Source organism: Carcharhinus amblyrhynchos, chromosome 9 (genome assembly GCF_965287045.1).
Source record: "Carcharhinus amblyrhynchos chromosome 9, sCarAmb.v2.hapA, whole genome shotgun sequence".
NCBI classification, from domain to species: Eukaryota; Metazoa; Chordata; class Chondrichthyes; order Carcharhiniformes; family Carcharhinidae; genus Carcharhinus; species Carcharhinus amblyrhynchos.
Genome location: NC_137332.1, coordinates 37,589,564 through 37,616,101, shown reverse-complemented (window position 1 = coordinate 37,616,101; position 26,538 = coordinate 37,589,564). Strand labels below are relative to the sequence as shown.

The 26,538-nt window shown below is 41.8% G+C and overlaps 1 protein-coding gene and 1 pseudogene across 4 annotated transcripts in view; both read left to right on the top strand.

Moving 5' to 3' along the window:
* The window catches only part of osbpl9 (oxysterol binding protein-like 9), a 218,719-nt gene that overhangs the window by 148,789 nt on the left and 43,392 nt on the right, over window positions 1-26,538 (top strand). For all 4 annotated transcript variants that reach the window (XM_080195474.1, XM_080195473.1, XM_080195475.1 and 1 more), the window contains 2 exons: window positions 16,298-16,402; window positions 18,478-18,637. In XM_080195474.1, the coding sequence (XP_080051600.1) occupies window positions 16,298-16,402; window positions 18,478-18,637 (265 nt within the window). The remainder of the gene's footprint in view (window positions 1-16,297; window positions 16,403-18,477; window positions 18,638-26,538) is intronic.
* On the top strand, window positions 7,837-7,989 carry LOC145348774 (U1 spliceosomal RNA; annotated as a pseudogene).

Here is a 26,538-nt window from a genome sequence, read left to right as displayed (position 1 = left end):
TCTTGACTGTCCCAACAATCTCTTGACTCCATAAGAACATACGACAGCTCAGAAAGCCCAAGATCCTGTATGCCTTTAAAACCATATTTAATCCAGTGTTGTCCAGTTCAGTGAAATCATCCATTGATTCTCGTTTGCTTAATTTCAAGGTGATCATCACCAGTTCACCAAGTGGAGCACATTATCCATTGGAATAAGAACATAAGAAATAGGATCAGGAGTAGGCCATCTAGCCCTTCGAGCCTGCCCCGCCATTCAATAAGATCATGGCTGATCTGTCGTGGCTCAGTTCCACATTCCCGCCCTGTCCCCATAACCCTTAATCCCCTCTCTTATCAAAAACCCATCAACCCGCGTCTTAAAAATATTTAGCGAGGTAGCCTCCACCACTTCAACGGGCAGAGAATTCCAGATATTCACCACCCTTTGAGTGAAGAAGTTCCTCCTCAACTCCGTTCTAAACCGCCCCCCCCTTTATCTTGAGGCTGTGCCCCGTAGTCCTACTATCCTTTCTGAGCGGGAAGAGTCTCTCCACCTCTATCCTATCCATCCCATTCATCATCTTATACGTCTCAATGAGATCTCCCCTCATTCTTCTAAACTCTAATGAGTACAAGCCTAATTTATTCAGCCTCTCCTCATCGCTCAACTCCCTCAACTCCGGCATCAGCCTAGTAAACCTCCTCTGCACTCCCTCCAAGGCCAAAATATCCTTGCGTAAGTACGGCGCCCAAAACTGCACACAGTACTCCAGCTGCGGCCTCACCAATGCCCTATACAGCCGCAGCAAGACCTCCCTACTTCTATATTCAATCCCCCTCGCTATGAAGGCCAGCATCCCATTCGCCTTCCTGACCACCTGCTGCACCTGCAAGCTGGGTTTTTGCGACTCATGCACAAGGACCCCAAGGTCCCTCTGCACCGTCGCCTGCTGCAGTTTTTCGCCACGTAAGTAATAATCCTTCCTACCATTATTCCTACCAAAGTGGACCACTTTGCACTTGCCAACATTAAATTCCATTTGCCATTTCCTGGCCCATTCGCCCAGCCTATCTAGATCCTTCTGTAGACTCTCCACACACTCCGCGCAATTTGCCGTTCCACCAATCTTGGTGTCATCAGCAAATTTAGACACCCTACACTCGGTTCCCTCCTCCAGATCATCTATATAAATGGTAAGTAGCTGAGGCCCCAGCACCGACCCCTGAGGCACTCCACTAGTCACCATCCGCCAATCCGAATAGCACCCATTGACCCCCACTGTCTGCCTCCTATTTGACAACCAATCCTCTATCCACGCTAATACCCTACCCCCAACTCCATGTCCCCTGACCTTCTGCAATAACCTCTTGTGCGGTACCTTGTCAAACGCCTTCTGAAAATCAAGAAAGACCACATCCACCGGCTCTCCTCTATCCACCGCCCTAGACGCATCCTCATAGAACTCCAGTAAATTTGTCAGGCACGACTTCCCTTTAATGAAACCGTGCTGCGTCTGCTCTATCAAGCAGTTCCCCTCAAGATGCCTCGCTAGTTCCTCCTTGATGATGGATTCTAACATTTTACCTACAACAGACGTTAAACTAACCGGCCTATAATTCCCTGCCTTTTGCCTGGCACCCTTCTTAAACAACGGCGTAACATTAGCCGTTTTCCAATCTTCCAGCACTTCCCCGGAATCCAGCGACGTCTGGAAAATAACCACCAAGGCATCCGCTATCACCTCCGCCATTTCTTTCAGAACCCTCGGATGCATTCCATCCGGTCCTGGCGACTTGTCCACAATCAGCCCGTCCAGTCTGTCGAGCACCGCCTCTCTAGTAACATATTACCATGTCAAACATTGCTTAAAAAAATACTATTCCAATGAACTTCATTGTATATTTATCACACAGTGCATCTGGTGTAATCTCTTTGTAAATTTTCCAAGGGAATTCTTTAATTCCCTTCAGTGGAAAATCCATGGGAAGTCTGAAGAAACGACAGATCCATGGAGTTTCCATGGGATCCTTTTGTTGACTGCCCTACTTCTAAAAGATTCACTGTATGGGCCTTAACTAAGGAACATTTTAATTTGTCCCACTACTTCCTTTGCCCTTGCTTCTCCTTCAAACCCCCATTGCCTCTATTTATAATCATTGTTTACTGCCTCTCTTTGAAGAACATTAAGCTTAAACAATGAATTATTTCTCATCATCAGGGATTGTAACATCCACCTTGGCTCTCCATTCCTCCTCTTAATTTGTAAATTTCCTTTACTCACTAATGATTTCCTTTCATCTAAATTCTTCCTCCACATTTACAGCCATCTCTTTGATCCATGTTAAGGCTCTGTGGCTACTTGCATACATTCCTTAACACACTCCAATTGCATGTTTAAACTCCCATCTGCTTGATGTATTAGCCCTTCATTTGCCTTTTCAGCTTTTGAATTCTTTACTTGATGCCCCTCTACCAGCAAAACTAGCATTGCTTTCTAGTAAGCCTCCAACTTGGCACTTTAAATTTCAAAATGGTAGAGCCTTGATAGCATCTAGTGCACTGTTCTATTAGCCCTTCTTGACATCTCAGTCCTTGCAAACTACTGTGCATCTTTAATCTCCCTTTATTCTAAGATCATTGATATCACTTCCCAAATATGTTCCCAGCTTTCCTACAACTCCCTGTTTAAATTTCTGAAATCAATTTTCCAAATACCACATGGAACAGTAACAAATGTCATGGACAAAATTGATCCAGATGTTGCAGTCACAATGTGGCGAGCATTCAGCCGGGGATGAAAGGCAAGAGGGATCAGAAGCAGATCCTTTAAAAAAGCATTAAAAGTCATTGTAAACATTTACCTGTCATTGAACTGAAAATGGTGTGCGTCTTCAGCTTCTGATATCAAAAGGAGGCTTTGATGGAATTCAGCCATGTCACTAAGCCTCCCTACTTACTTTGGCAATGGAGCCATTCTGCAGCTGAAAGAATAGATTCCTGCTGCAGCCTGCAAAAGTGTTAGGGGCAAAAGCAGAAAATACTGGAAAATCTCAGTAGGTCTGACAGCATCTATGGAGAAAGAACAGAGCTGACATTTAACGCCTGGATTACTCTTCATCAGAGCCAAAGAAAACTGGAAATAAGATGAGATTTGTACTACTACAAGGAGTGATGAAACACTGGGCTCTGGAGCGTTAGCTATAGGTGGAGGCTAGGGAGAGATTGACAAAGATATTGTGGACAAAAGTACAAAGGGAATTTTACAAATTAAAGAGGAGATTAGTTGAGATTTTAAACAAAATTATTTAATCAAAAGCAAAACCTCATGATCACATTCTTGGTGCTGATTCAGTAAGTGAAACATCTACTTGTGCTTCGTACTCACAAAGGTCCTACTTAGTTACAGTTTACAGTCTCTATCTTAATTCACAATGGACAACTTTTGACATCATCCTCATTAAAGACTTTGACTTGGAGAGATGTTAAATTATAATATTAAAGCTGTAAATAGCAGACGTGTAGTTTACTAAGAGACAACATACTTGAATCAAGCCTTCAATGTTCAAAACATCCCAAGGCATTTTTGGGGCTCCTGAGGGACTGTAAGAAGGTTCACGAACAGATGCTGTCCCATAAAGGGATAACTAAGTCAAAGATATGTGTTTTGAGATTGTTTTCAAAGCTGGAAAGAAAATCAGTGAGGAAGAAGGATTTAAGATTGGTGTTCCAGGAATAGAGCCAAGGCACTCCCCAATGCTAGGGTTAAGGAAATGCAAAAGGGCAATCTAGACCAAAATACGAATAGATAATATAAGGTTGGGGGTAATTGCAGATATAAGGTGAGGCTGTGGAAGGATATGACAACTTTGATTTTAAATTTCGGGGCAGAGTGCCAAAATCGATCAAGGAAAAGAATGATTGAGCAGGATTTGATTTGGGAGAGGATATGATGACTAAGTTTTGGACTAGATTGGGTTCAAGGAGGGAAGCATATTAGGGACCAGAAAGGCAGATGTTGCAAAAGTTGAATCTCTGGGTGATGGTAAGGGTTTTGGCACCAATAGGATAAAGCAGATAATATTGTTATATTAGGAGTAAATAGTCTTGCTGGCAGGATGAAGTTCTGCTTTGGTTTTAACTGGATGACTGGATTTTGCATACTGGCTCACTTTGAGGTAGAGGAATTAGTGGAGAGGATGTGGAGTGGAATTAATACAGGTATAATGATTTCTACCTTCCTGATGAAACAAAATTCTAATGTAAAGTTGGTATTACTCTGCAAATGAAGATATTGTTCATACCTGTATATGTGATGAAAGTAAACTAATGAGGACCTTTTGTGAAGAAACATATCCCTTTTATAATTCTTCCATCTTCCAGTTGCATTGATGTTGAAGGATGTTGAAATGAGAGATGAGAAAACTTTTTTAGCAAGTGACAGTGATACATATAACATGGTAATTTTTAATTAACTTGCAGTTTGTTAATAGCTCTTTGCTGATGTGCTGCTTCATTTGTCTCCATCCATTTTGCACTGTTGACAAAGCTGTACCTACTGTTATTCCTTGTCCTCATCACCTGTGTTGGAACACAAGGAGAATCTATAAGAAACCTGTAGTTTCAGCATTTGAACAGCCATGAAGAGTTCCACTAAAATATGTTATGTTTTTATTCATCACAAGTTTTCAGAATGTACAATTCCCTGCTCATTGACCAGTGAGTCTAACCTCAGTGGTTGGTAAGTTGATGGAGAAGATCCTGAGAGACAGGATTTATGAACATTTAGAGAAGTATAGTATGATCAGAAATAGTCAGCACGGCTTTGTCAAAGGCAGATCGTGCCTTGCAAGCCTGGTTAAGTCTTTTTTTGAAGATATGACTAAACATCTTGACGAAGGAAGAGTGGTAGATGTGGTTTATATGGACTTCAGCAAGGCGTTCGATAAGGTCCCCCATGCAAGGCTCATTGAGAAAGTGAGAAGGCGTGGGATCCAAGGGGACGTTGCTTTGTGGATCCAGAACTGGCTTGCCTACAGAAGGCAGAGAGTAGTTGTAGATGGGTCTTTTTCTGCATTGAGGTCGGTCACCAGTGGAGTGCCCCAGGGATCTGTTCTGGGACCCTTGCTGTTTGTGATTTTTATAAATGACCTGGATGAGGAAGTGGAGGGATGGGTTGGTAAGTTTGCTGATGACACCAAGGTTGGAGGTGTTGTGGATAGTTTGGAGGGATGTCAGAAGTTGCAGCATGTCATAGATAGGATGCAAGACTGGGCGAAGATTTTCCTCACATCCCCTAAATCTCCTGTGTCTCACCTTGAATCTATTCCCCTTGTGACTGACCATTCAACTAAGGGGAAACAACTGCGCCTTGTCCACTCTGTCCATGTCCCTCGTAATCTTGTGCACCTTGACCAGGTTGCCCCTTAGTCATCTCTGCTCCAAAGAAAACAACCCAAGCCTATCCAACCTCTCTTCATAGCTTAAATGTTCATCCCAGGCACCATCCTGGTGAATCCCCTCCAGTACAATCACGGTCTTCCAATAATGTGGCGATCAGAATTGCACACAGTACTCCAGCTACGGCTGCACACAAGCTCTGTACAGCTCCAATATGACTTCTCAGCTTTTGTAACCTGTGTCTCAATTGATAAAGGCAAGTGTCCCATATACATTTTTCACTGCTCTACAAACATGCCCTTCCACCTTCAGAGATCTGTGGACAAACACAACAAGGTCCCTTTGTTCCACAATGTCATACTATGGGCCAAAGTTTTTACTGAGGTACTAATGGTTGATTTTGGGTAATTAGCCCAAATAATCATCGTTATAGGTGACTCTTGATATTGTGTTGGCATTATAGCTAAGCCTAAGCTTGATCGCTTCCTTAGAAAGAATCCCTGACATTTCCTTGTCTAAGACCAGCACAGGCTGGGAATCAATTCTGGAACATTCCTGGCCTTCATTGTTCAGCTCCTCATTAGAAATACTTGCCCAGCAAAGGCTGTAGCTTTAATAGTTTCTCTTCTCTTTTTTCAGCCATTGAGGATATGCCAGGCTTTAGTTCAGTAACTGCAGTAGTGCTTGATTGAAATAGAGGTGACTTTTTGATTATCTTGGTTTGGGCTTGTTGTTAATATGTGGGGAATCATAAGGAAAGCCTTGTGGCCAAATGTTTTTCAAAATTTTTCTGCAGTTTAAAAACAAATTAATATTTACTTTATCTTTCTGCCTGAATGCTAGACACATTTTTAAAATTATGATCCCAAATTCATTGTTCTGGGCAGATGCCAGGAATTTGAATTTGGCATGGGACCTGATTCTGCCACTTTTCTGCTCTTTCTCTCCATGGCTAAAAATACTGACGTTTTTGTGCTTTCTGCCCTGACATCAGTAAAAAGAGGCAGAATTGAACTTGTCCTGCCAGCAGTCTAAAAACTCCATATTTTTGTTAGCCATCTGAAGTACTGACAATATAAATGTAGAAGTGGGACATGTTGCTGATTTCGCAGAGGTATTCAGTGATTAGTCATCACAGAAAGAGAATACTTTCTGGATTAGACAGGACTGGATACTTCAAGTGCCGGGTTTCAGGATGGACACGGAGGGAGGCAAGAGGTTGGGGGGTGGCCCTGTTGATCAGGGATAGTGTCACGGCTGTAGAGAAGGTGGACGCTGTGGAAGGATTGTCTACGGAGTCTCTGCGGGTGGAAGTTCAGAACAAGAAGGGGTCAATAACTTTACTGGGTGTTTTCTATAGGCCGCCCTATAGTAACAGGGATGTTGAGGAGCAGATAGGGAAACAGATTCTGGAGAGATGTAATAATAACAGAGTTGTTGTGATGGGAGACTTTAATTTCCCAAATATCGATTGGAAGCTCCCTAGGGTAAGGGGTTTGGATGGGGAGGCGTTTGTTAGGTGTGTTCAGGAGGGTTTCCTGACACACGTGGATAAGCCTACAAGAGGAGAGGCTGTACTTGATCTGGTATTGGGTAATGAACCTGGACAGGTGTCAGATCTCTCAGTGGGAGAGCATTTTGGGGATAGTGATCATAACTCTATCTCCTTTACACTAGCATTGGAGAGAGATAGGATCAGGCAAGCTAGGAAAGTGTTTATCTGGAGTAAGAGGAAACATGAAGCCATCAGGCAGGAAATTAGAGGCATAAATTGGAAGGAGGTTTTCTTGGGGAAATACACCGAAGTAAGGTGGCAGATTTTCAAGGAATGTTTGTCTGGAGTTCTGCACGACAATGGTCCGATGAGACAGAGAAGTTTTGGTAGGTTACAGGAACTGTGGTGCACCAAAGTTGTAACAAATCTAGTCGAAAAGAAAAGTGTACAAAAGGTTCAGGGAGCTAGGCAATGTTAGGGATCTAGAGGAGTATACGGCTTGTAGGAAGAAACTTGAGAAGGAAATTAGGAGAGCCAGAAGGAATCATGAGAACGCCTTGGCAGGCAAGATTAAGGAAAACCCTAAGGCATTCTACAAGTATGTGAAGAGCAAAAGGATGATGTGAAGGAATAGGACCTATAAAATGTGACGGTGGGAAAGAACCGGTAGAAATAGCAGAGGTGCTCAATGAATACTTTTCTTCGGTATCTTGTTGGTTGTAGTGCAGGCTTGTGGCGGACTGAAAAGCTTGAGTATGTGGACATTAAGAAAGAGATGTGTTGGAGTTTTTGAAAAGCATCAAGGTAGATAAGTTGCCGGGACTGGATGGGATGTACCCCAGGTTACTAGGCGAGCCTCTGGCGATGATCTTTGCGTCATCGATGGAGATGGGAGAGGTTCCGGAGGATTGCGAATGTGGTTTCTATATTCAAGAAAGGGAATAGAGATAGCCCAGGAAATTATACTTACCTGGCAGGGGTGAAACCGTGATCAAACAGGCGGTTCGCCCAGGACAAGGCTATCCCATTGCACTCCGGGTGTGCTGATGCCTGCGATGTCCCCAAATGCGGGATACTCGACTGCAAAATTGGTGAGCCTAACGTCAGTGGTTGGTAAGTTGATGGAGAAGATCCTGAGAGACAGGATTTATGAACATTTAGAGAAGTATAGCATGATCAAAAATAGTCAGCACAGCTTTTTCAAAGGCAGATCGTGCCTTACGAGCCTGGTTGAGTTTTTTGAAGATGTGACTAAACGTATTGACGAAGGAAGAGCAGTAGATGTGGTTTATATGGACTTCATCAAGGCATTCGATAAGGTCCCCCATGCAAGACTTACTGAAAAAGTGAGGGGGCATGGCATCCAAGGGGACATTGCTTTGCGGATCCAGAACTGGCTTGCCCACAGAAGGCAGAGTGTGGTTGTAGATGGGTCTTTTTCTGCATGGAGGTCAGTCACCAGTGGAGTGCCCCAGGGATCTGTTCTGGGACCCTTGCTGTTTGTGATTTTTTTTATATATAAATGACTTGGGTGACGAAGTGGAGGGATTGGTTGGTAAGTTTGCCAATGACACAAAGGTTGGAGGTGTTGTGGGTAGTTTGGAGGGATGTCAGAAGTTGCAGCATGACATAGATAGGATGCAAGACTGGGCTGAGAAGTGGCAGATGGACTTCAACCCGGATAAGTGTGTGGTGGTTCATTTTGGCAGGTCAAATGAAATGAAGGAATATGATATTAAGGGTAAGACTCTTAGTAGTGTCGAAGATCAGAAGGATCTTGGGGTCTGGGTTCATAGGACTCTCAAATCGGCTTTGCAGGTAGAGGATGTGGTTAAGAAGGCATATGGTGTGCTGGCCTTCATCAATCGAGGAATTGAGTTTAGAAGCCGGGAGATAATGCTGCAGCTGTGTAAGATTCTGGTCAGACCCCACTTGGAGTACTGTACTTAGTTCTGGTTGCCTCATTAGAGGAAGGATGTGGAAGCCATTGAAAGGGTGCAGTGGAGATTTACAAGGATGTTGCTTGGATTGGGTGGCATGCCTTATGAGGATAGGTTGAGAGAGCTTGGTCTTTTCACCTTGGAGAGACGAAGGATGAGAGGTGACCTGATAGAGGTGTATAAGATGTTGAAAGGTATTGATCGGGTGGATTCTCAGAGGCTTTTTCCCAGGGCTGAAATGGCTGCAACAAGAGGACACAGGTGTAGGATGCTGGGGAGTAGGTACAGAGGAGATGTCAGGGCTAAGTTTTTCACTCGGAGGGTGGTGGCTGCGTGGAATCGGCTGCTGGCGGTGGTGGTGGAGGCAGATTTGATAGGGTCTTTTAAGAGACTTCTGGATGAGTACATGGGACTTAGTAGGATTGAGGGCTATAGGTAAGCCTAGTAGGTAGAGATTGGCACAACTTGTGGGCCATAGGGCCTGTTTGTGCTGTAGTTTTTCTATGTTCTAATACTTGAGAGAGAAGCAGCAGCATAGTGAAGCCCACACCCTGAGAGAGCAGCATTGAACACAAATATTAGTGCTGTGGAATGGAAGGTTTTGGCTACAATATCACGCTTGTGGAGAAAAACAAAGGCTGTGGTCCCTTAATTGCCTAAAGCAGTCCTGCTAGGGTGATGACTGTTACCTGCTAATGACTAAACGTTAAGAGATTAGCTAGTTTCACAAATGGAGTACCCTTCTAACAAGTGGAGAGTGAATCCAAATGTACTAAACTGAGGATAATTCTCATCTAATTATAAAAATGCCTAACCTTATAAAATTGTCTTCATCAAACCATGCTTGTACGTATTTCAAAAAGCGAATCATTCTTATTTTAAGAAAATATTGGGAGAAAGGTAATAAGGTACTTATGCACATTTATCCTAGCTCTATTAATCTCCAGTAGTGTTTTAACAAAATCATTCATAGGATGTGAATGTCACTGGCTGGGCCAGCATTTACTGTCCGTCCCTAATTACCCTTGAACTGAGTGTATTTAAGAGTCAACCTCATACATTGCTGTGGGTCCAGAGTCACAGGTAGGCCAGACCAGGTGAGGATGGCAGATTTCCTTCCCTAAAGGACATTAATAAACCAGATGCTGTTTTACAGCAACAATAGTTTCGTGGTTATCATTAGATTTTTAATTCCTGATTTTTATGGAATTCAGATTTCACCATTTATAGTGGTGGGATTTGAACCCATGTCCCCAGTGCATTATGCTATGCCTCTGGAATGTCCAGTAACAGTACACCTTTTTGTAAAAACGTTGACCCAAGATTATGGCAGCTTATTCCAGACACTCACCACCCTCTATGTGGGGAAAAAAATTGGCGTAACCTGGTGTTGTGAGACTTCTTACTGAAAAAATCACCCCTCTGGACACTTGTATTTCCCCCTTCTTAGCTTAAACCTATGTCCCCTAGTTTTACTCTCCCTACCTTTGGAAAAAGATATTGACTTTCTGGCTGATCTATGCCTCTCATTATCTTTATAGACCTCTATAAGATCACCCCTCAGCCTTCTATGCACCAGAGAAAAAAGTCCCAGTCTATCCAGCCACTTCTTATAACTCAAACTATCAAGTCCTGATAACATCCTGGTGTATCTCTTCTGCATTCTTTCTAGTTTAATAATATCCTTTCTATAGAAGGATGCCAGGCAAAAGGCAGGGAATTATAGGCCGGTTAGTTTAACGTCTGTTGTAGGTAAAATGTTAGAATCCGTCATCAAGGAGGAAATAGCGAGGCATCTTGAGAGGAATTGCTTGATAGAGCAGACGCAGCACGGTTTCGTTAAAGGGAAGTCGTGTCTGACAAATTTACTGGAGTTCTATGAGGATGTGTCTAGGGCGGTGGATAGAGGAGAGCCAGTGGATGTGGTCTTTCTGGATTTTCAGAAGGCGTTTGACAAGGTACCTCACAGGAGGTTATTGCAGAAGGTCAGGGGACAGGGAGTTGGGGGTAGGGTATTAGTGTGGATAGAGGATTGGTTGTCAGATAGGAGGCAGAGAGTGTGGGTCAATGGGTGCTATTCGGATTGGCGGATGGTGACTAGTGGAGTGCCTCAGGGGTCGGTGCTGGGGCCTCAGCTATTTACCATTTATGTAGATGATCTGGAGGAGGGAACCGAGTGTAGGGTGTCGAAATTTGCTGATGACACCAAGATTGGAGGAAAGGCAAATTGTGCGGAGGGTGTGGAGAGTCTACAGAAGGATCTAGATAGGCTGGGCGAATGGGCCAGGAAATGGCAAATGGAATTTAATGTTGGCAAGTGCGAGGTGGTCCACTTTGGTAGGAATAATGGTAGGAAGGATTATCACTTACGTGGCGAAAAACTGCAGCAGGCGATGGTGCAGAGGGACCTTGGGGTCCTTGTGCATGAGTCGCAAAAACCCAGCTTGCAGGTGCAGCAGGTGATCAGGAAGGCGAATGGGATGCTGGCCTTCATAGCGAGGGGGATTGAATATAAAAGTAGGGAGGTCTTGCTGCGGCTGTATAGGGCATTGGTGAGGCCGCAGCTGGAGTACTGTGTGCAGTTTTGGTCGCCGTACTTACGCAAGGATATTTTGGCCTTGGAGGGAGTGCAGAGGAGGTTTACTAGGCTGATACCGGAGTTGAGGGGGTTGAGCGATGAGGAGAGGCTGAATAAACTAGGCTTGTACTCGTTAGAGTTTAGAAGAATGAGGGGAGGTCTCATTGAGACGTATAAGATGATGAATGGGATGGATAGGATAGAAGTGGAGAGACTTTTCCCGCTCAGAAAGGATAATAGGACTAGGGGGCACAGCCTCAAGATAAAGGGGGGGCGGTTTAGAACGGAGTTGAGGAGGAACTTCTTCACTCAAAGGGTGGTGAATCTCTGGAATTCTCTGCCCGTTGAAGTGGTGGAGGCTACCTCGCTAAATATTTTTAAGACGCGGGTTGATGGGTTTTTGATAAGCGAGGGGATTAAGGGTTATGGGGAGAGGGCGGGAATGTGGAACTGAGCCACGACAGATCAGCCATGATCTTATTGAATGGTGGGGCAGGCTCGAAGGGCTAGATGGCCTACTCCTGCTCCTATTTCTTATGTTCTTATAACAGGGTGACCAGAACTGTATACACTACTCCAAGTGTGGCTTTACCAATGTCTTGTACAACTTCAACATGACATTCCGATTCCTATATTCAGTGTTCTGACCAATGAAACTAAGCAAGCTGAATGCCTTCTTCACCACTCTGTCCACCTGTGACTCCACTGCCAAGGAGCTATGAACATGTACCCCTGGATTTCTTTGTTCTATAACTCTCCCCAGCGCCCTACCATTAACTGAGTAAGTCCTGCTCTGGTTCAGTCTACCTAAATGCATCACCTTGCATTTATCTAAATTAAACTCCATCTGCCATTTGTCAGCCCATTGGCCCAATTAAGCAAGACCCCGTTGCAATCCGAGATAACCTTCACTATCCGCTATGCTACCAGTCTTGGTGTCATCTGCAAACTTACTAACTATGCCTCCTATATTCTCATTCAAATCATTAATTTGGATTTGAATTAATGACTTAATTCATTAAATAAATAATAAATAACAAATAACAGTGGACCCGGCACTGATCCCTGAGGGCCATTGCTGGTCATAGGTCGCCAGTTTGAAAACAACCTCCTACAACCACCCTTTGGCTTCTGCCATCAAGCCAGTTTTGTATCCATTTAGATACCTCACTCTGGATCCCGTGAGATTTAACTTTATGCAACAACCTACCATGTGGTACCTTGTCAAAGGTCTTGCTAAAGTCCATGTAGACAGCATCAACTGCACTGCCCTCATCTACCTTTTGGTTACTCCTTCAAAAAATTCAATCAAATTTGTGGGACATGATTTTCCACTCACAAAGCCATGCTGACTGTTTTGCATCTCTAAATGCCTGTAGATCCTGGCTCTCAAAATATCTTCCAACAACTTACCCACCACAGATGTGAGGCTCAGTGGCCTGTAGTTCCCAGGCTTTTCTCTGCAGCCCTTTTTAAACAAAGGCACAACATTTGCCACCCTTCAATCTTCAGGCACCTCACCTGTGACTATCGATGATTCAAATGTCTCTGCTAAGGGACTCACAATTTCCTCCCTAGTCTCCCACAGTGTACTGGGATATACTTTATCAGGTCTAGGGGATATATCTACCTTGAAGTGCTTTAAGACTTTCAGTACCACCACCACCTCTGTAATATGTGCACTCCTCAAAACATCATTATTTATTTCCTCAAGTTCCCTAACATGCATGGTTTCTCAACAGTGAACACTGATGAGAAATATTCATTTAGGATCTCACCGTCTCTTGTGGATCCGCACATAGATGACCTTGCTGATTCTTAAGATGCCCTAATCTCTCCCTTGTTACTTTTTTGCCCTTTATGTATTTGTAGAAACTCTTTGGATTCTCCTTTTGCCTTATTTGCCAATACAATCTTAAATCCACTCTTTGCTCTCCTGATTTCTCTCTTAACTCTACTCCTACACTCCCTATACTCTTTAAGGGATTCACTTGATCCCAGCTGCCTATGCAAGCCTATGTGCCTCCTTCTGCTTCTTGATCAGGGTCTCAATATCCCGAGTCATCCAGGGTTCCCTACTTCCACCAGCCTTCCCCCTCACTCTAAGAGGAATGTGCTTATCCTGAACCCTAGTTAACACACTGTTGAAAGCCTCCCACTTACCAGACATCCCTTTGCCTTTCCACAAACTCCCCCAATTAAATTTTGACAATTCCTGATACCATCAAAATCGGCTTTGCCCCAATTTAGAATTTTAACTTTTTGGGCCAGACCTATCATTCTCCATAGCTATCTTAAAACTAATAGAATTATGGTCATTTGTCCCAAAGTGATCCCTCGATAACACTTCTGTCACTTGCCCTTCCTTATTTGCCCCCTTTCTAGTTGGACCATCCACATACTGAATGAGAAATTTCTCCTGAATAAACTCAACAAATTTCTCTCCATCCAACCCTCTAATACTATGATTGTCACAATCAATGTTGGGAAAGTTAAAATCCCCTACAATTACCATTCTCTTTTTCTTGGAGCTATCTGCAACCTCCTTACATATTTGCTCCTCAATTTCCCACTGACTATTTAGGGGCCTATAGCACAACCCTATCAAAGTGATTTTCCCCTTCTTATTTTTCAGTTCTACCCACATAGACTTAGTGGCTGAACGTTGGATATATTCCCCCTCAGTACTGCCATGATGTTTTCCCTAATCAAAAGTGCAACTTCCCGCCTCCTACCTCCTGTTCTATCTTTCCTATAGCATCTGTATCCTGGAACAATGAGCTGCCAATCTGTCCCTCCCCTACCCATGTTTCAGTAATTGCTGTATCCCAGTCCCACGTACCCATCCATGCCTTGAGTTCATCTGCCTTGCCCATCAGGCTTCTTGCAATGAAATAAATGCAGTTTAATCTGGACTTCCCTTGCTCACTGCTCTGCTCTTGCCTGACTTGTCTGGTATTAGGATTACTGACACTGCCTTTACTAATTAATGTGCTCTCTTTAACTTCTGTGCTATCCTCAAACTTCTCTTCTGTCTCCCTATTGCTTTGGGTCCCACCCCACTACCGAACTAGTTTAAACCTTCCTGAGCACCTCTAGCAAATCCTCTCGCCAGGATATTAGTCCCCTTCCAGTTCAGGTGTAACCCGTTCCTCTTGAACAGGTCATCCATTCACCAGAAGAGATTCCAATGATACAAAAATTTAAATCCTTGCCCCTTGCACCCGCTTTCAAGCTACACATTCATCTGCCTAATCCTTCTATGCCCACTCTTTCTAGCACGTGGCAGCAGCAGTAGTCCAGAAATTACTAATAGTAATAGTGAGGCTAACAGTGCTGACCCTCGCTTGCCAGCAAATCCGATAGTAATTTACTACAAGTGGATATATTAACACAATTTTTCAGTTATTTGTTAAGAAGGTGCACAGTTGCTTATCAGATCTAGATGCGCTGTAGAGGGCACCATGCAGTTTGCATGTTTTGCTGACAGTAACTTACCACACAAAACTCTCAATGTCTGTACTTATGTGCAAGACAATGTTTGCAAAGCAGTAAAATCTATCCCATTGTCAGTGGTATCTTGTGCTGGGTATGCACGATGGAAATGATGCAATCAATACCCTCTTCATGCCATTTAGGGAGAACAGGACAAGCATCCATGCAGCTCCCTAACTAATCAGATTGAAGCATTGTGGAAGTAATAGTGCATGATTGAGAAGGAAGTGTAAATTAGAATTGGTGAATTTGGTCCCAAATCATATTCAGAAAATAAAGGGACAAAAATATTCGATTAAAAGAGAGCAGAAGTAAAAATATTAATGTGAATATCACTGATAAAACTGATAACTATTGACTTTAAATCTTTGCAACATTTTTAACTCTCTGACAAAAATTAAATCCTGAAGGAATGAAACATTAACTCATAATGGTTAATGTTCAGTGCCAGGGAGGTGCTCTGGCAGTAATTAACTTGAATTAACTTTCTGTTGCATGCTTACTCGTATCTACTATGCCAATTTGAGATTTCACATTGCTCAATGTATTTGCATGGGGAACCAGACAATAAAATGCTACTTCTAACAAAGCTAATGGCATCTGCACCAATGTTATGAGTTCTACATTTAGTCATACATCTGCTCTTGCTGTGGAATTTATGTCTTAACAACTATGACTGTATGACATCAACCCACTGTTAAATTGATAGCAATTTGGGACATGTTCCCTTTAAGTCAAGATTTATAGAAGGTTGCTTAAGATGTTTAATATTAATTTGGAATAGTTTATAAAATCTAATGACTGGAAAGCAATCCTTATGCATGCAGTTTTCTGTTGTGAAACAACACAGAGCTGTCGGTTATGCAGCAGGCTAAATAATACAGATTTGTAATATTTATCCTCTGAGATTTGCAACTGAAGTGGTTGCAAGTGGAATGCAAAATTCACAATTGGAAAAATATAGTTTCTGCTAAGGCATCTGGTCCTGGATGCTGTGTAATTGAGTCCTCCATTTGTGATGCAAATAAAAGTAGTAATAGGTGACTTGATTGCAAGCTGAGAACTCAGACTGAATACATTGCTATTCATTGCATTTTGTAGCTTCATAAGAGAAGTACCATTGCAACAGTGCTCCTATTTTTAATGGAATAGAAAATATTGATATGAACCTCTCCATTGCTGATTCAACTGAATGATGGAATTGATAGCTGTTGTCAGAAGAGATCCTGTTTGTTTTTCACATTGAAATGTTGTATTACATTTTAAAATTAAATAAACAGGATGTGTTGTAAATATATAAATACAGTGTATACTATTTGACACTGGCTGATCACTAAAGGACATGCTGCACTTTTTCTGACTCCGTTCCAAAGAAGACTATAATGCGCTGCTTTGATGATTTTTTTACAGAACCTGCTCAGTTATGCAAAGCGGAGCAGCGTCCATCAACATTGGCTGTGGGAGCTGCTGTTAATGCAATGGGTAACCATCAAACCCCAACTCCCAACAGTACAGGTTAGATGTTTTCATTTTTCTTATGCAAAGATATAGATATAGAAGTTCAGGTGTTATTAGCTTGATGAGAATTGTTAACATGTGTTTTGATGATTGTCAGTTTTATTTGTCTTTTGTGATTTGACTTTTTAAAAGGGAATAATATAGTAGCAGTTTTTTTTAACGTGAAAAAATCTTGATGTCTGAGGTTGGAGGATACATTTTGTGTGGAGGGACAGCTCATAGGTTTTTTTTCCAGTTGCACTGTTATAGAAAGCCCTTCTGCCACACCCCTGATTCAGCCCTGGAGATAAAGCAGTGAAAGTTGTTCAGCTTTCATTGTGCTCCTAGCAGCAGCCCTGAGGAATTGCATAAAGAGCAGGTTGTTTCAGTGCTTTCTGAGATGTGAGTGACAATGGAGTTTCATATTTGTATTTTTATATTTTTCTGCTATGAAAGGCAAATTCAGTAGACTACATTTAACCATTGTGTATTCATTTTATACTTAAACCTTTTTACTACAACTTAATACAGCTGTTTTTGGCATGAATCAAATAAGATACTATGTTTATTAGTATGATAAATTATGATTGGAACAGATCTTCATATCTATAATGCTTGCTTTAACTGTGCTGTTTTTAAGCAGTTTATGGCCAAATTTGGCTTACTCATGCGTTTGAAATGTTAACTTTTTTGATCATGCAGTGGCAGCCAGTTGTAGCGACCTCTTCTAGATACCTCTTTGCCCTATCTGAAATTAAGGACCTAAATATTTGTATCATCTTCTTCTTTGTGCAAATTGAAGCAGTAATTATAGTTGATTTGTTATCATCAGTAGTGATGCCAAGGTGTTTGTCACATGTGATTTGCACTCAAACTTTGTAAATTGTTAAATGTGATTTTTTTGTTTGGATTTTGCACAATCTGGGAACTGATATGAATATTTAAGTCCGCGAGTTGCACCGCAAAATAAGTTAGGTATGCCGTTGCTCTCCATTTAAGTAAGAGTTATCCACTTGCTTTCCATACAACATTTTTTTAAAGGAAGTTGTTACTTAATATGTACTGATAAGCTGCAAAGATATAAGACAATACTATTAAATTGATTGGATTGATCTGCTCGAGTATTATGATTAGGAAAGGGATAATTGTCCAAGTTCCTTGTTCCTGCTCCTGTTAGGTAACTCTTGTTGGAATTATGTGGGCATGGGATAAGGTCAGGATGGAACCTTTCTGTGGTGTTGCATGGATGCTTAGTCTGCTACGCTTCGCTGCCTACTAAAATTAACTATCTTCAAAAACACAATTCTTCCTTAATTAGCCAACCTACATTTGCATATAGAAATTTCTGTTATACAAGGAGAATAAATCATCTGGGCCACTATCCAATTTAAAGAATCTGTGACCTGGATGAAGCACTGATCCTCCCACCATCTTATTACATACAGTGGAGAAGATCATAGAATCACTATGTAAAGATTAATTCTGTAATGCCAATACAAAATTGTTGTGGTGCTGGAGGAGGCCGTTCTGCCCATCGTGTCTACACCAGCTCTCCAAAGCATTATGACTTAGTGCCATTCTCCTGCCTTGTCCTCCTAACCCTGCACATGGTTTATATTCAAATAATCATCTAATGTCCTGTTAAATGCCTGGATTGAACCTGCCTTCACTTCATTTCCAGGCAATTCTTTGTTTAGAATAGCACTTATGTGCTGCTAGCTTTACTTATCCTCCAAATTGCACCTTATTAAAAAAGAATTAGATTCTTAGAGCCAGAGGGAGAGCATTCACTATGTTCCATTTGGTAAAAGGATGCACATTTCTGCTGAGATCACCTTGGCAATGCATCAAGATATCTTACTGTAGCTAACACTGGTTAGTGTTACAAAATAGTAGAGTAAAATGTATGTTACAGAGCAGCTGGATTATTTATAGGTTATTTAACTATTGTATACTGCATTTGGCATCTTAAGACATTAAAAAAAATTGCATTAGGAAGTAAGCAGCCTATGACTGCATCCTTTGTTTAAACAATATGCAGCAATAGAAGGAAATGTTGATATCTGAAGTATGATTGTGTTTCTGTGAATTAGGAAGTGGACAGTCAGCACCAAGCAGCAGCATCACTTCGCCCAGCCATGTAAATCTGTCGCCTAATACAGTCCCAGATTTTTCATATTCCAGCAGTGAGGATGAATTCTATGATGCTGATGAGTTCTACCAGAGCAGCTCTTCTCCAAAACGTTGCCTAGAGTGAGTACTTAAATTCAGTTTTTTTTCTTAAATATTGAAGTGAGTTTATGACAACTGAAGGGCAATTTTCTTTTCATGTATTGTTTGCATTGCAAGCAGTGAAATATTTTAAAGGAAATCTATTTTAATGTTTAAAAAAAAATTCAAACTTCTTTTGCCGTCCTTGAAAAGTGTGCACGAAGTTCAACTATGTTTTTCTAAGCCAATGAAATAGGGTATGCTACTCTGAGATTCTCAGAATTCCCAATTATAGAAAGGACATTACTAAACTAGAAAGAGTGCGGACGAGATTTACTAGGATGCTACTGGGACTTGATGGCTTAAATTATAAGGACAAGTTGGATAGACTTGGACTTTTTTTACCCTGGAGTGGAGGAGGTTTAGGGGTGATCTTTATAGAAGCCTATAAAATAATGAGGGGCATGGATAAGGTAGATAGTCAACATTTTTTCCCAAAGATCGTGGAGTGTAAACTAGAGGGCATAGGTTTAAGCTGAGAGGGGAAAAATACAAAAGTGTCCAGAGGGGCAGATTTTTCAGACAGAGAATGATGAGTGTCTGGAATGAGCTGTCAGAGGTAGTAGGTGAGGTGGGTACAATTTTTGTCTTTTAAAAAGCATTTAGACAATTACATGGGTAGGATTGGTATAGAGGGATATGGACCAAACATTGACATTTGGGACTAGCTTAATGGAAAAAACGGGGGGCATGGACATGTTGGGCCAAAGCTCCTGTTTCCAGGCTGTAAACTTCTGTGATTCTAAAATGTTTCTTTTCACCCTGACTGCTTTAGTATTTTGCTTCATTTGCTGAACATGATCCTACAATTTTCTTCCTGTGATAATAAGGCAAGTGAGAGAGTCTCATTCCAACAGAATCAACGAGTATCTCCTATCTGGATTGATTAATGTGTCTCTCTGATTAATATCTTTCCATTTCAAGCAGTTATCCGGTGCTCCCAGCTTGTCTTATCTAATATTTGAAAAACTAGAATATTCTGACTTTCCTTCCTTGCATTTGATATATACCTGGGTGCGCAAACCCACAGATGCTTGAGGGTGGCAGCACAGGTAGAGAAGGTGGTGAAGAAGGCATATGGCATGCTTGCCTTCATAGGATGGGGTATAGAGTATAAAAATTGGCATCTGATGTTACAGCTGTATAGGACGTTGGTTAGGCTACTTTTGGAGTACTGCGTCCAGTTCTGGTCGCTGCACTACCAGAAGGACGTGGAGGCTTTGGAGAGAGTATAGAGAAGGTTTACCAGGATGTTGCCTGGTATGGTGGCTCTTCTCTATGAGGAGAGATTGGGTAAACTGGGGTTGTTCTCCCTGGAAAGATGGAGAATGAGGGGAGACCTAATAGAGGTGTATAAAATTGAGGGGTATGGATAGGGTGAACAGTGGGAAGCTTTTTCCCAGGTCGGAGGTGACAAACACAAGGGGTCACAGAATCAACATGAGGGGGGCGAGGTTTAACTCAGATATCAGAGGGACGTATTTTACACAGGGTGGTGGGGGCCTGGAATGCACTCAGGGTGGTGGAGGTGGACACGCTGGCATCATTTGAGACTTATCTGGATAGTCACATGAGCAGACTGGGAATGGAGGGATACAGAAGAATGGTCTAGTTGGACCAATGAGCGGCGTAGGCTTGGAGGGCTGAAGGGCGTGTTTCCTGTGCTGTATTGTTCTTTGTTCATATATATTGCATCATGCTTGGCAAACATTAGGATGAACGTGTTAGGATGTACCCGTTTAAAAGTAAAAAGAGAGGTTGTAGCTGACATTGTTAATTTTCATGATCATTTGCTTTTTCATGTTTCAACCTTCTCCTGTGTTCAAATGTTAAAGTGCAAGATGCTTTTATTATAGTGTGTGAATTTTGGCTTTCCTTTTTACCTTGCAATACTTTACAGGTACTGATTCAGTCCCAATACTGATTCCATATGATTACATGTTGTTCTTTTAATGCACCTATCTATCAATAATACTTTGTCTGGGGAACACCTAACTACTTATTCTCGATCAAAAGAGCTAGCTGGAAACTTTCTTGCGTTATTTGGGCTGTTAACTTTTTTTTTGATCTGAACGAATGATTATTAAATCTTCTCGTTTTTAAAATAATGCCACTTCTGGCTCTGTTGCCAACTTAAAATATAAATGAGTTCTATTTAGTCATGACTTCTTCTTTGTCATAGCAATCAGGATCTCCTGTGACCTCATCTTGAATTGTCTATTTATAATCTTGTCACACAGTTTGGTGCTCCAGTTTTCTTCCGTACCTTATAGGGTACATGCAGCATGTGATTTAGCATCTGTCCTCACAATTTTCTGGAATAATAAATTTTGGAATGATCAAGGGAAGATCCCTGTTAGAATCACTGCTGAGCAACAATCCAGAATTAATTAACAAACTTAGTGAAGGAGCAACTTGCAACTAGTGACCAAAATATAATTGAATTTGATATTCAATTTGAATGTTAAATGTAAGTAAAGAAAACATTGAAGGGATGAGAAATTAGTTGACCATAGTAAAGTAAGCTGAACTGTTAATGGGTAAACCTAGAGTTAAACAATGACAAGTATTGCAGAAAGATTTGGTACAATGCAAAACTAGTACGTACCATGAGAAGGCAAAGGTTCAGCATTTGTAGTTAAGTATCTATGGTCAACAAATGAGTTAAGAGAGACAATATCAAGTGATTAGGCTTATGCAAATGCAAGAAATGGTGTAAATCTACAAAGCTGGGAGAGCTAAGGAAAACAACAAAGCTATAAATGATAGTGTCACAAGGTAATATGAAGAAAATGCGCAAGGGTTGTTAAAACTGGAGAAAATGGGCCTATTAAAGATGGATGTAGGGAAGACTATAACGAGAAAATGGCAAGATTATTAAATGAGTGCGCTGTCACAATGGAGAAAGATGACAAACCAGCAAATAACTTCAGGGTCAACACTTAGTGGATTTAATATAAGTTTAAAATATAATAGGACTGAAAATGATAAATCTCCAAATATGATTCTTTTAAGTGAGAAAATTGTGGATGCGTTTGTCCTAATTTTCTGAACTTCTCTAGATTCTAGAATTGTGATTTTAAATTAGAAAGTTTCAATTATCAAAGAAGAAGAGAAAAACCAGATAACTGGTTCTAGTGACATCACCCAGTTGCTGTTAAACTGTCACCAGTCTGAGCACAAGCATGAGCTGATCATAGACTCAACATAAATTCTTTAAAGTAGTTGATATCTGACTAATTGAGTTGAATCTTTTGAGGAAGTCACAAACACGGTTAATAGAGGAATGTTTGGACTTCTGGAGTGCATTTGATAGGAGGAGAGGTAATAAGCCATGGATAATGAAGGAAAGTGTTAAATTAAAAGCGGAGGCGTTTAGAGTAGCTAAGAGTAGTGGGCGAGAAGAGGATTGGGAGAGGTTTAAAGGTCAACAAAGATTGACAAAGAAGTTGATAAAGAAGGGCAGGAGAAACTATGAAGCTGGGCTAGTGCTTAATATAAAAAAGGATAGCAAGAATTTTTATAAATATATAAAAAGGAAGAGGCTGGCTAGGGTGAACGTTGGACCCTTAGAAGATAAGGGGGGGTACTTAGTGGTAGAGGGATGGGGAAATGGCTGAGGTCTTGAATAACTTTTTTGTTTCGGTCTTCACAGAGGAGGACGTGAATAATTTGCCGGGTGTTAGCGATGGAAAGGTGGTAGGACTGGAGGGCCTCAATGACATTGTTGTTACTAGAGAGGCGGTGCTTGACAGACTGGAGGGACTGATTGTGGACAAGTCCCCAGGACCGGATGGAATGCATCCAAGGGTTCTGAAAGAAATGGCGGCGGTGATAGTGGATGCCTTGGTGGTTATTTTCCAAACGTCGCTGGATTCCGGGGAAGTGCCGGAAGATTGGAAAGCAGCTAATGTTATGCCGTTGTTTAAAAAGGGTGTCAGGCAAAAGGCAGGGAATTATAGGCTGGTTAGTTTAACGTCTGTTGTAGGTAAAATGTTAGAATCCGTGATCAAGGAGAAAATAGCGAGGCATCTTGAGGGGAATTGCTTGATAGAGCAGACGCAGCACGGTTTCGTTAAGGGGAAGTCACGTCTGACAAATTTATTGGAGTTCTATGAGGATGTGTCTAGGGCGGTGGATAGAGGAGAGCCGGTGGATGTGATGTTTCTTGATTTTCAGAAGGCGTTTGACAAGGTACCTCACAAGAGGTTATTGCAGAAGGTAAGGGGTCATGGAGTTGGGGGTAGGGTGTTAGCGTGGATAGAGGATTGGTTGTCAAATAGGAGGCAGAGAGTGGGGGTTAATGGGTGCTATTCGGATTGGCGGTTGGTGACTAGTGGAGTGCCCCAGGGGTTGGTGCTGGGGCCTCAGCTATTTACCATTTATATAGATGATCTGGAGGAGGGAACCGAGTGTATGGTGTCGAAATTTGCTGATGACACCAAGATTGGTGGAACAGCAAATTGCGCGGAGGGTGTGGAGAGTGTGCAGAAGGATCTAGATAGGCTGGGCGAATGGGCCAGGAACTGGCAAATGGAATTTAATGTTGGCAAGTGCGAGGTGGTCCACTTTGGTAGGAATAATGGTAGGAAGGACTATTACTTACGTGGCGAAAAACTGCAGCAGGCGATGGTGCAGAGGGACCTCAGGGTCCTTGTGCATGAGTCGCAAAAACCCAGCCTGCAGGTGCAGCAGGTGGTCAGGAAGGCTAATGGGATGCTGGCCTTCATAGCGAGGGGGATTGAATATAAAAGTAGTGAGGTCTTGCTGCAGCTGTATAGGGCATTGGTGAGGCCGCAGCTGGAGTACTGTGTGCAATTTTGGTCGCCGTACTTACGCAAGGCTATTTTGGCCTTGGAGGGAGTGCAGAGGAGGTTTACTAGGCTGATGCTGGAGTTGAGGGGGTTGAGCTATGAGGAGAGGCTGAATAAACTAGGCTTGTACTTGTTAGAGTTTAGAAGAATAAGGGGAGATCTCATTGAGACGTACAAGATGATGAATGGGATGGATAGGGTAGAGGTGGAGAGACTCTTCCCGCTCAGAAAGGACAGTAGGACTAGGGGGCACAGCCTCAAGATAAAGTGGGGGGGGGGGGGGGGGGGTGGTTTAGAACAGAGTTGAGGAGGAACTTCTTCACTCAAAGGGTGGTGAATCTCTGGAATTCTCTGCCCGTTGAGGTGGTGGAGGCTGCCTCGCTAAATATTTTTAAGACGCAGGTTGATGGGTTTTTGATAAGCGAGGGAATTAAGGGTTATGGGGAGAGGGCGGGAATGTGGAACTGAGCCACGACAGATCAGCCATGATCTTATTGAATGGCGGGGCAGGCTCGAAGGGCTAGATGGCCTACTCCTGCTCCTATTTCTTATGTTCTTATGTACTCTGAAATTTAGAAAAATGAGAGGTAATTATTGAAACATAAAAGATTATGAAAGGGCTTGACAGATAAACATTGAAAAATTGTTTCCCCTGGCTGGGGAACCTAGAACATGGGCACAGTCTCAGGATAGAGATGAAGAAATTTTCTTTTCACTGAGTCTGCGAATCTTTAAAATTTTCTACCCCAGAGGGTTGTAGATGCTGCATTGTTGAATATAGTTAAAACTGAGATGAATAAAATTTTGGTGTCCGAGGGAATTGAGGAATATGGGGAGGAGGTGAGAGAGTGCAGTTGAGGCTGAAAATTAGCCACACTGGTATTTAGTGGCTGCGTAGCTTCAAGAGACTATATGTGTGAGTGACATCATCAGTAGTGCAGGCTTTCACGGGTTTAGTCTTACCAAGAGGAACCTGTGTAACTAGCTGTCTCCAGTTCTGAATCCATTCTGACTGTATTTCAACATTTTTTATAAGTAAAGAAGATTGAATATCTCAATGCGTCTGACTATCTTTTTGTGGCCACGTTACCACAGCATGAAAGTGGTTTGATAAATACTTGGGAGGCAAGAAACCAAGTTGGTTTCTTACATACATTGGCAGGGTGTGCATGATGCTATTTCACAAGGGTCCATATTGGAGCCACAGCTTTTCACCATATATATTTTGCCTTGATGCCCAATCAATCTTGTGTAAAGAACAACAGAGTTGTGCATCCAGTTTTGCTTACCACTCTAGGTTATGAAGCTCGATAAAACTGTGTCAATGTAAACAGCAAGTTGTTATAAAGTCAGGCTAAATAAGTGGGCAAAATCTATTACATACCACTTTGGATGCAAGAAAGATAAATCTGAATAACTTCATGAGAGATTAGTAGCTGTGGCGAAGCAATGGGATTTCAATGTATAGGTATGCAGCTCACTAAATGCGAATCCTGTGGAATATGGGCCTTTATCTGAAGAGGGTTAGAGTTAGAATATAAAAGTGAGGAAGAAATATTTCAGTTGTACAAAGACTTGGTTAGACCTCCTCATGCATTCTATATTCAGTTTTGGACACAAACCTCAGGAAGGAAGTATTAGCCTTGAAAGGGGATAGATACAATGCAGATTTGCTTAGTAAGGTTATCAAAGGAAGTAGTGTAAAAGTGGGTAAATGGGGTTGAGATACAAATAAAATGATCTAAAAGAATAACAAAAAGGTTAAGGGCTGAATGCGCCCCTCTTTTCCTGTGTTCTTAAATCTGATTGGCTTCCATTTGTTCAATGGTTTGTGCTGATCTTTGCCTGGGCAGCAGTTGGGCACAGTATATTTTACCTCAAACATAATTGTCAAGCTAGTGAAGATCCCTGCTCCTGATTCTTCTCAAACATTCCTTGTCAGTGCTTGTAGTACATACCCAGGTAGTATTGTGAAACTTGAAGGGTAGGCAGAAAAAAAATGGAGATAAAAAAGATAATTTTGGAAGAATATGATTTGTCCTTTGAGTGAATTTGCCATCAGAATTATGTTCTGAAGTGAATATCTTTTGAATTATGTTTCTAGGAGTAAGAAAAGAAAGGACTTGCATTTAAATCCATGTATTGCCTGTCTGAGGCTGATGTACCGTGAGACCAATATTACAGGAGGTTTCTGAAAGCACTTTTTATTTCTAAATGTAGTTAAATGCAGTACATTGGTGTCAGCAGCTGCCCATTAGCAAACCAGATTCCAGGAAGTATTGAAATTTGTAGATTTCTAATGTGTGAAAATATGATCTGAGGTTTTGCCAATGAAATAAGGGAACCAGTTTCATTTGAGTAACTGCAAGTGTTTCCTGTCTGAGTCTCCATGTAAAAGTGGGGCCAGCAAAATTGGTTCCCCAGTCCAAAACATTTCTCAAAACATGGATGACACAATTAGAAAAGTGCCCCTAGTACTTTCAAAGGAGTTGCTTGTCATATTTTTCATACATTTGCTAAGAATTATGTGGATATGCTTTCTAATGCCAGTCCCAATGCTGGGTTTGAGATAAAATCACAGGTTTGCAAAACATCCCACCATTTAAAAAGATATTATTTTTGTAAATGCTGATGTCAAAGTTTATATAAAAGTTGTTTAAAATATGTCTCAAGACTTGCAATTCATTGTACAAAACTGATAGATGTTGAGCAAATCTTCTTTTGAAACAAAACTTTAGAAGAGCCTTTGGTTACATGCATGCACTTCTTCATAAGTAGGGAAGTGCTGTTGGAACTCATAAGCAATTGCTCAGATCATATCTAGAGTACTCTGCACGGTTTTGGTTCCTTTACTTGAGGAAGGAAGCAAATGCATTAGAGGCAGTTCAGAGAAGAAGGCTGATTCCAGAGATGAAGGACTTGCCTTATGATGAAAGGTTGAGTAGTTTAGGCCTATACTCGCTGGAGTGTATAAGAATAAGAGATCTAATTGAGGTATATAAGTTGCTTAAGGGGGTTGACAGGGTAAATCTAGAGCGAATGTTTCCCCTTGTTTGACATTCTAGAGTG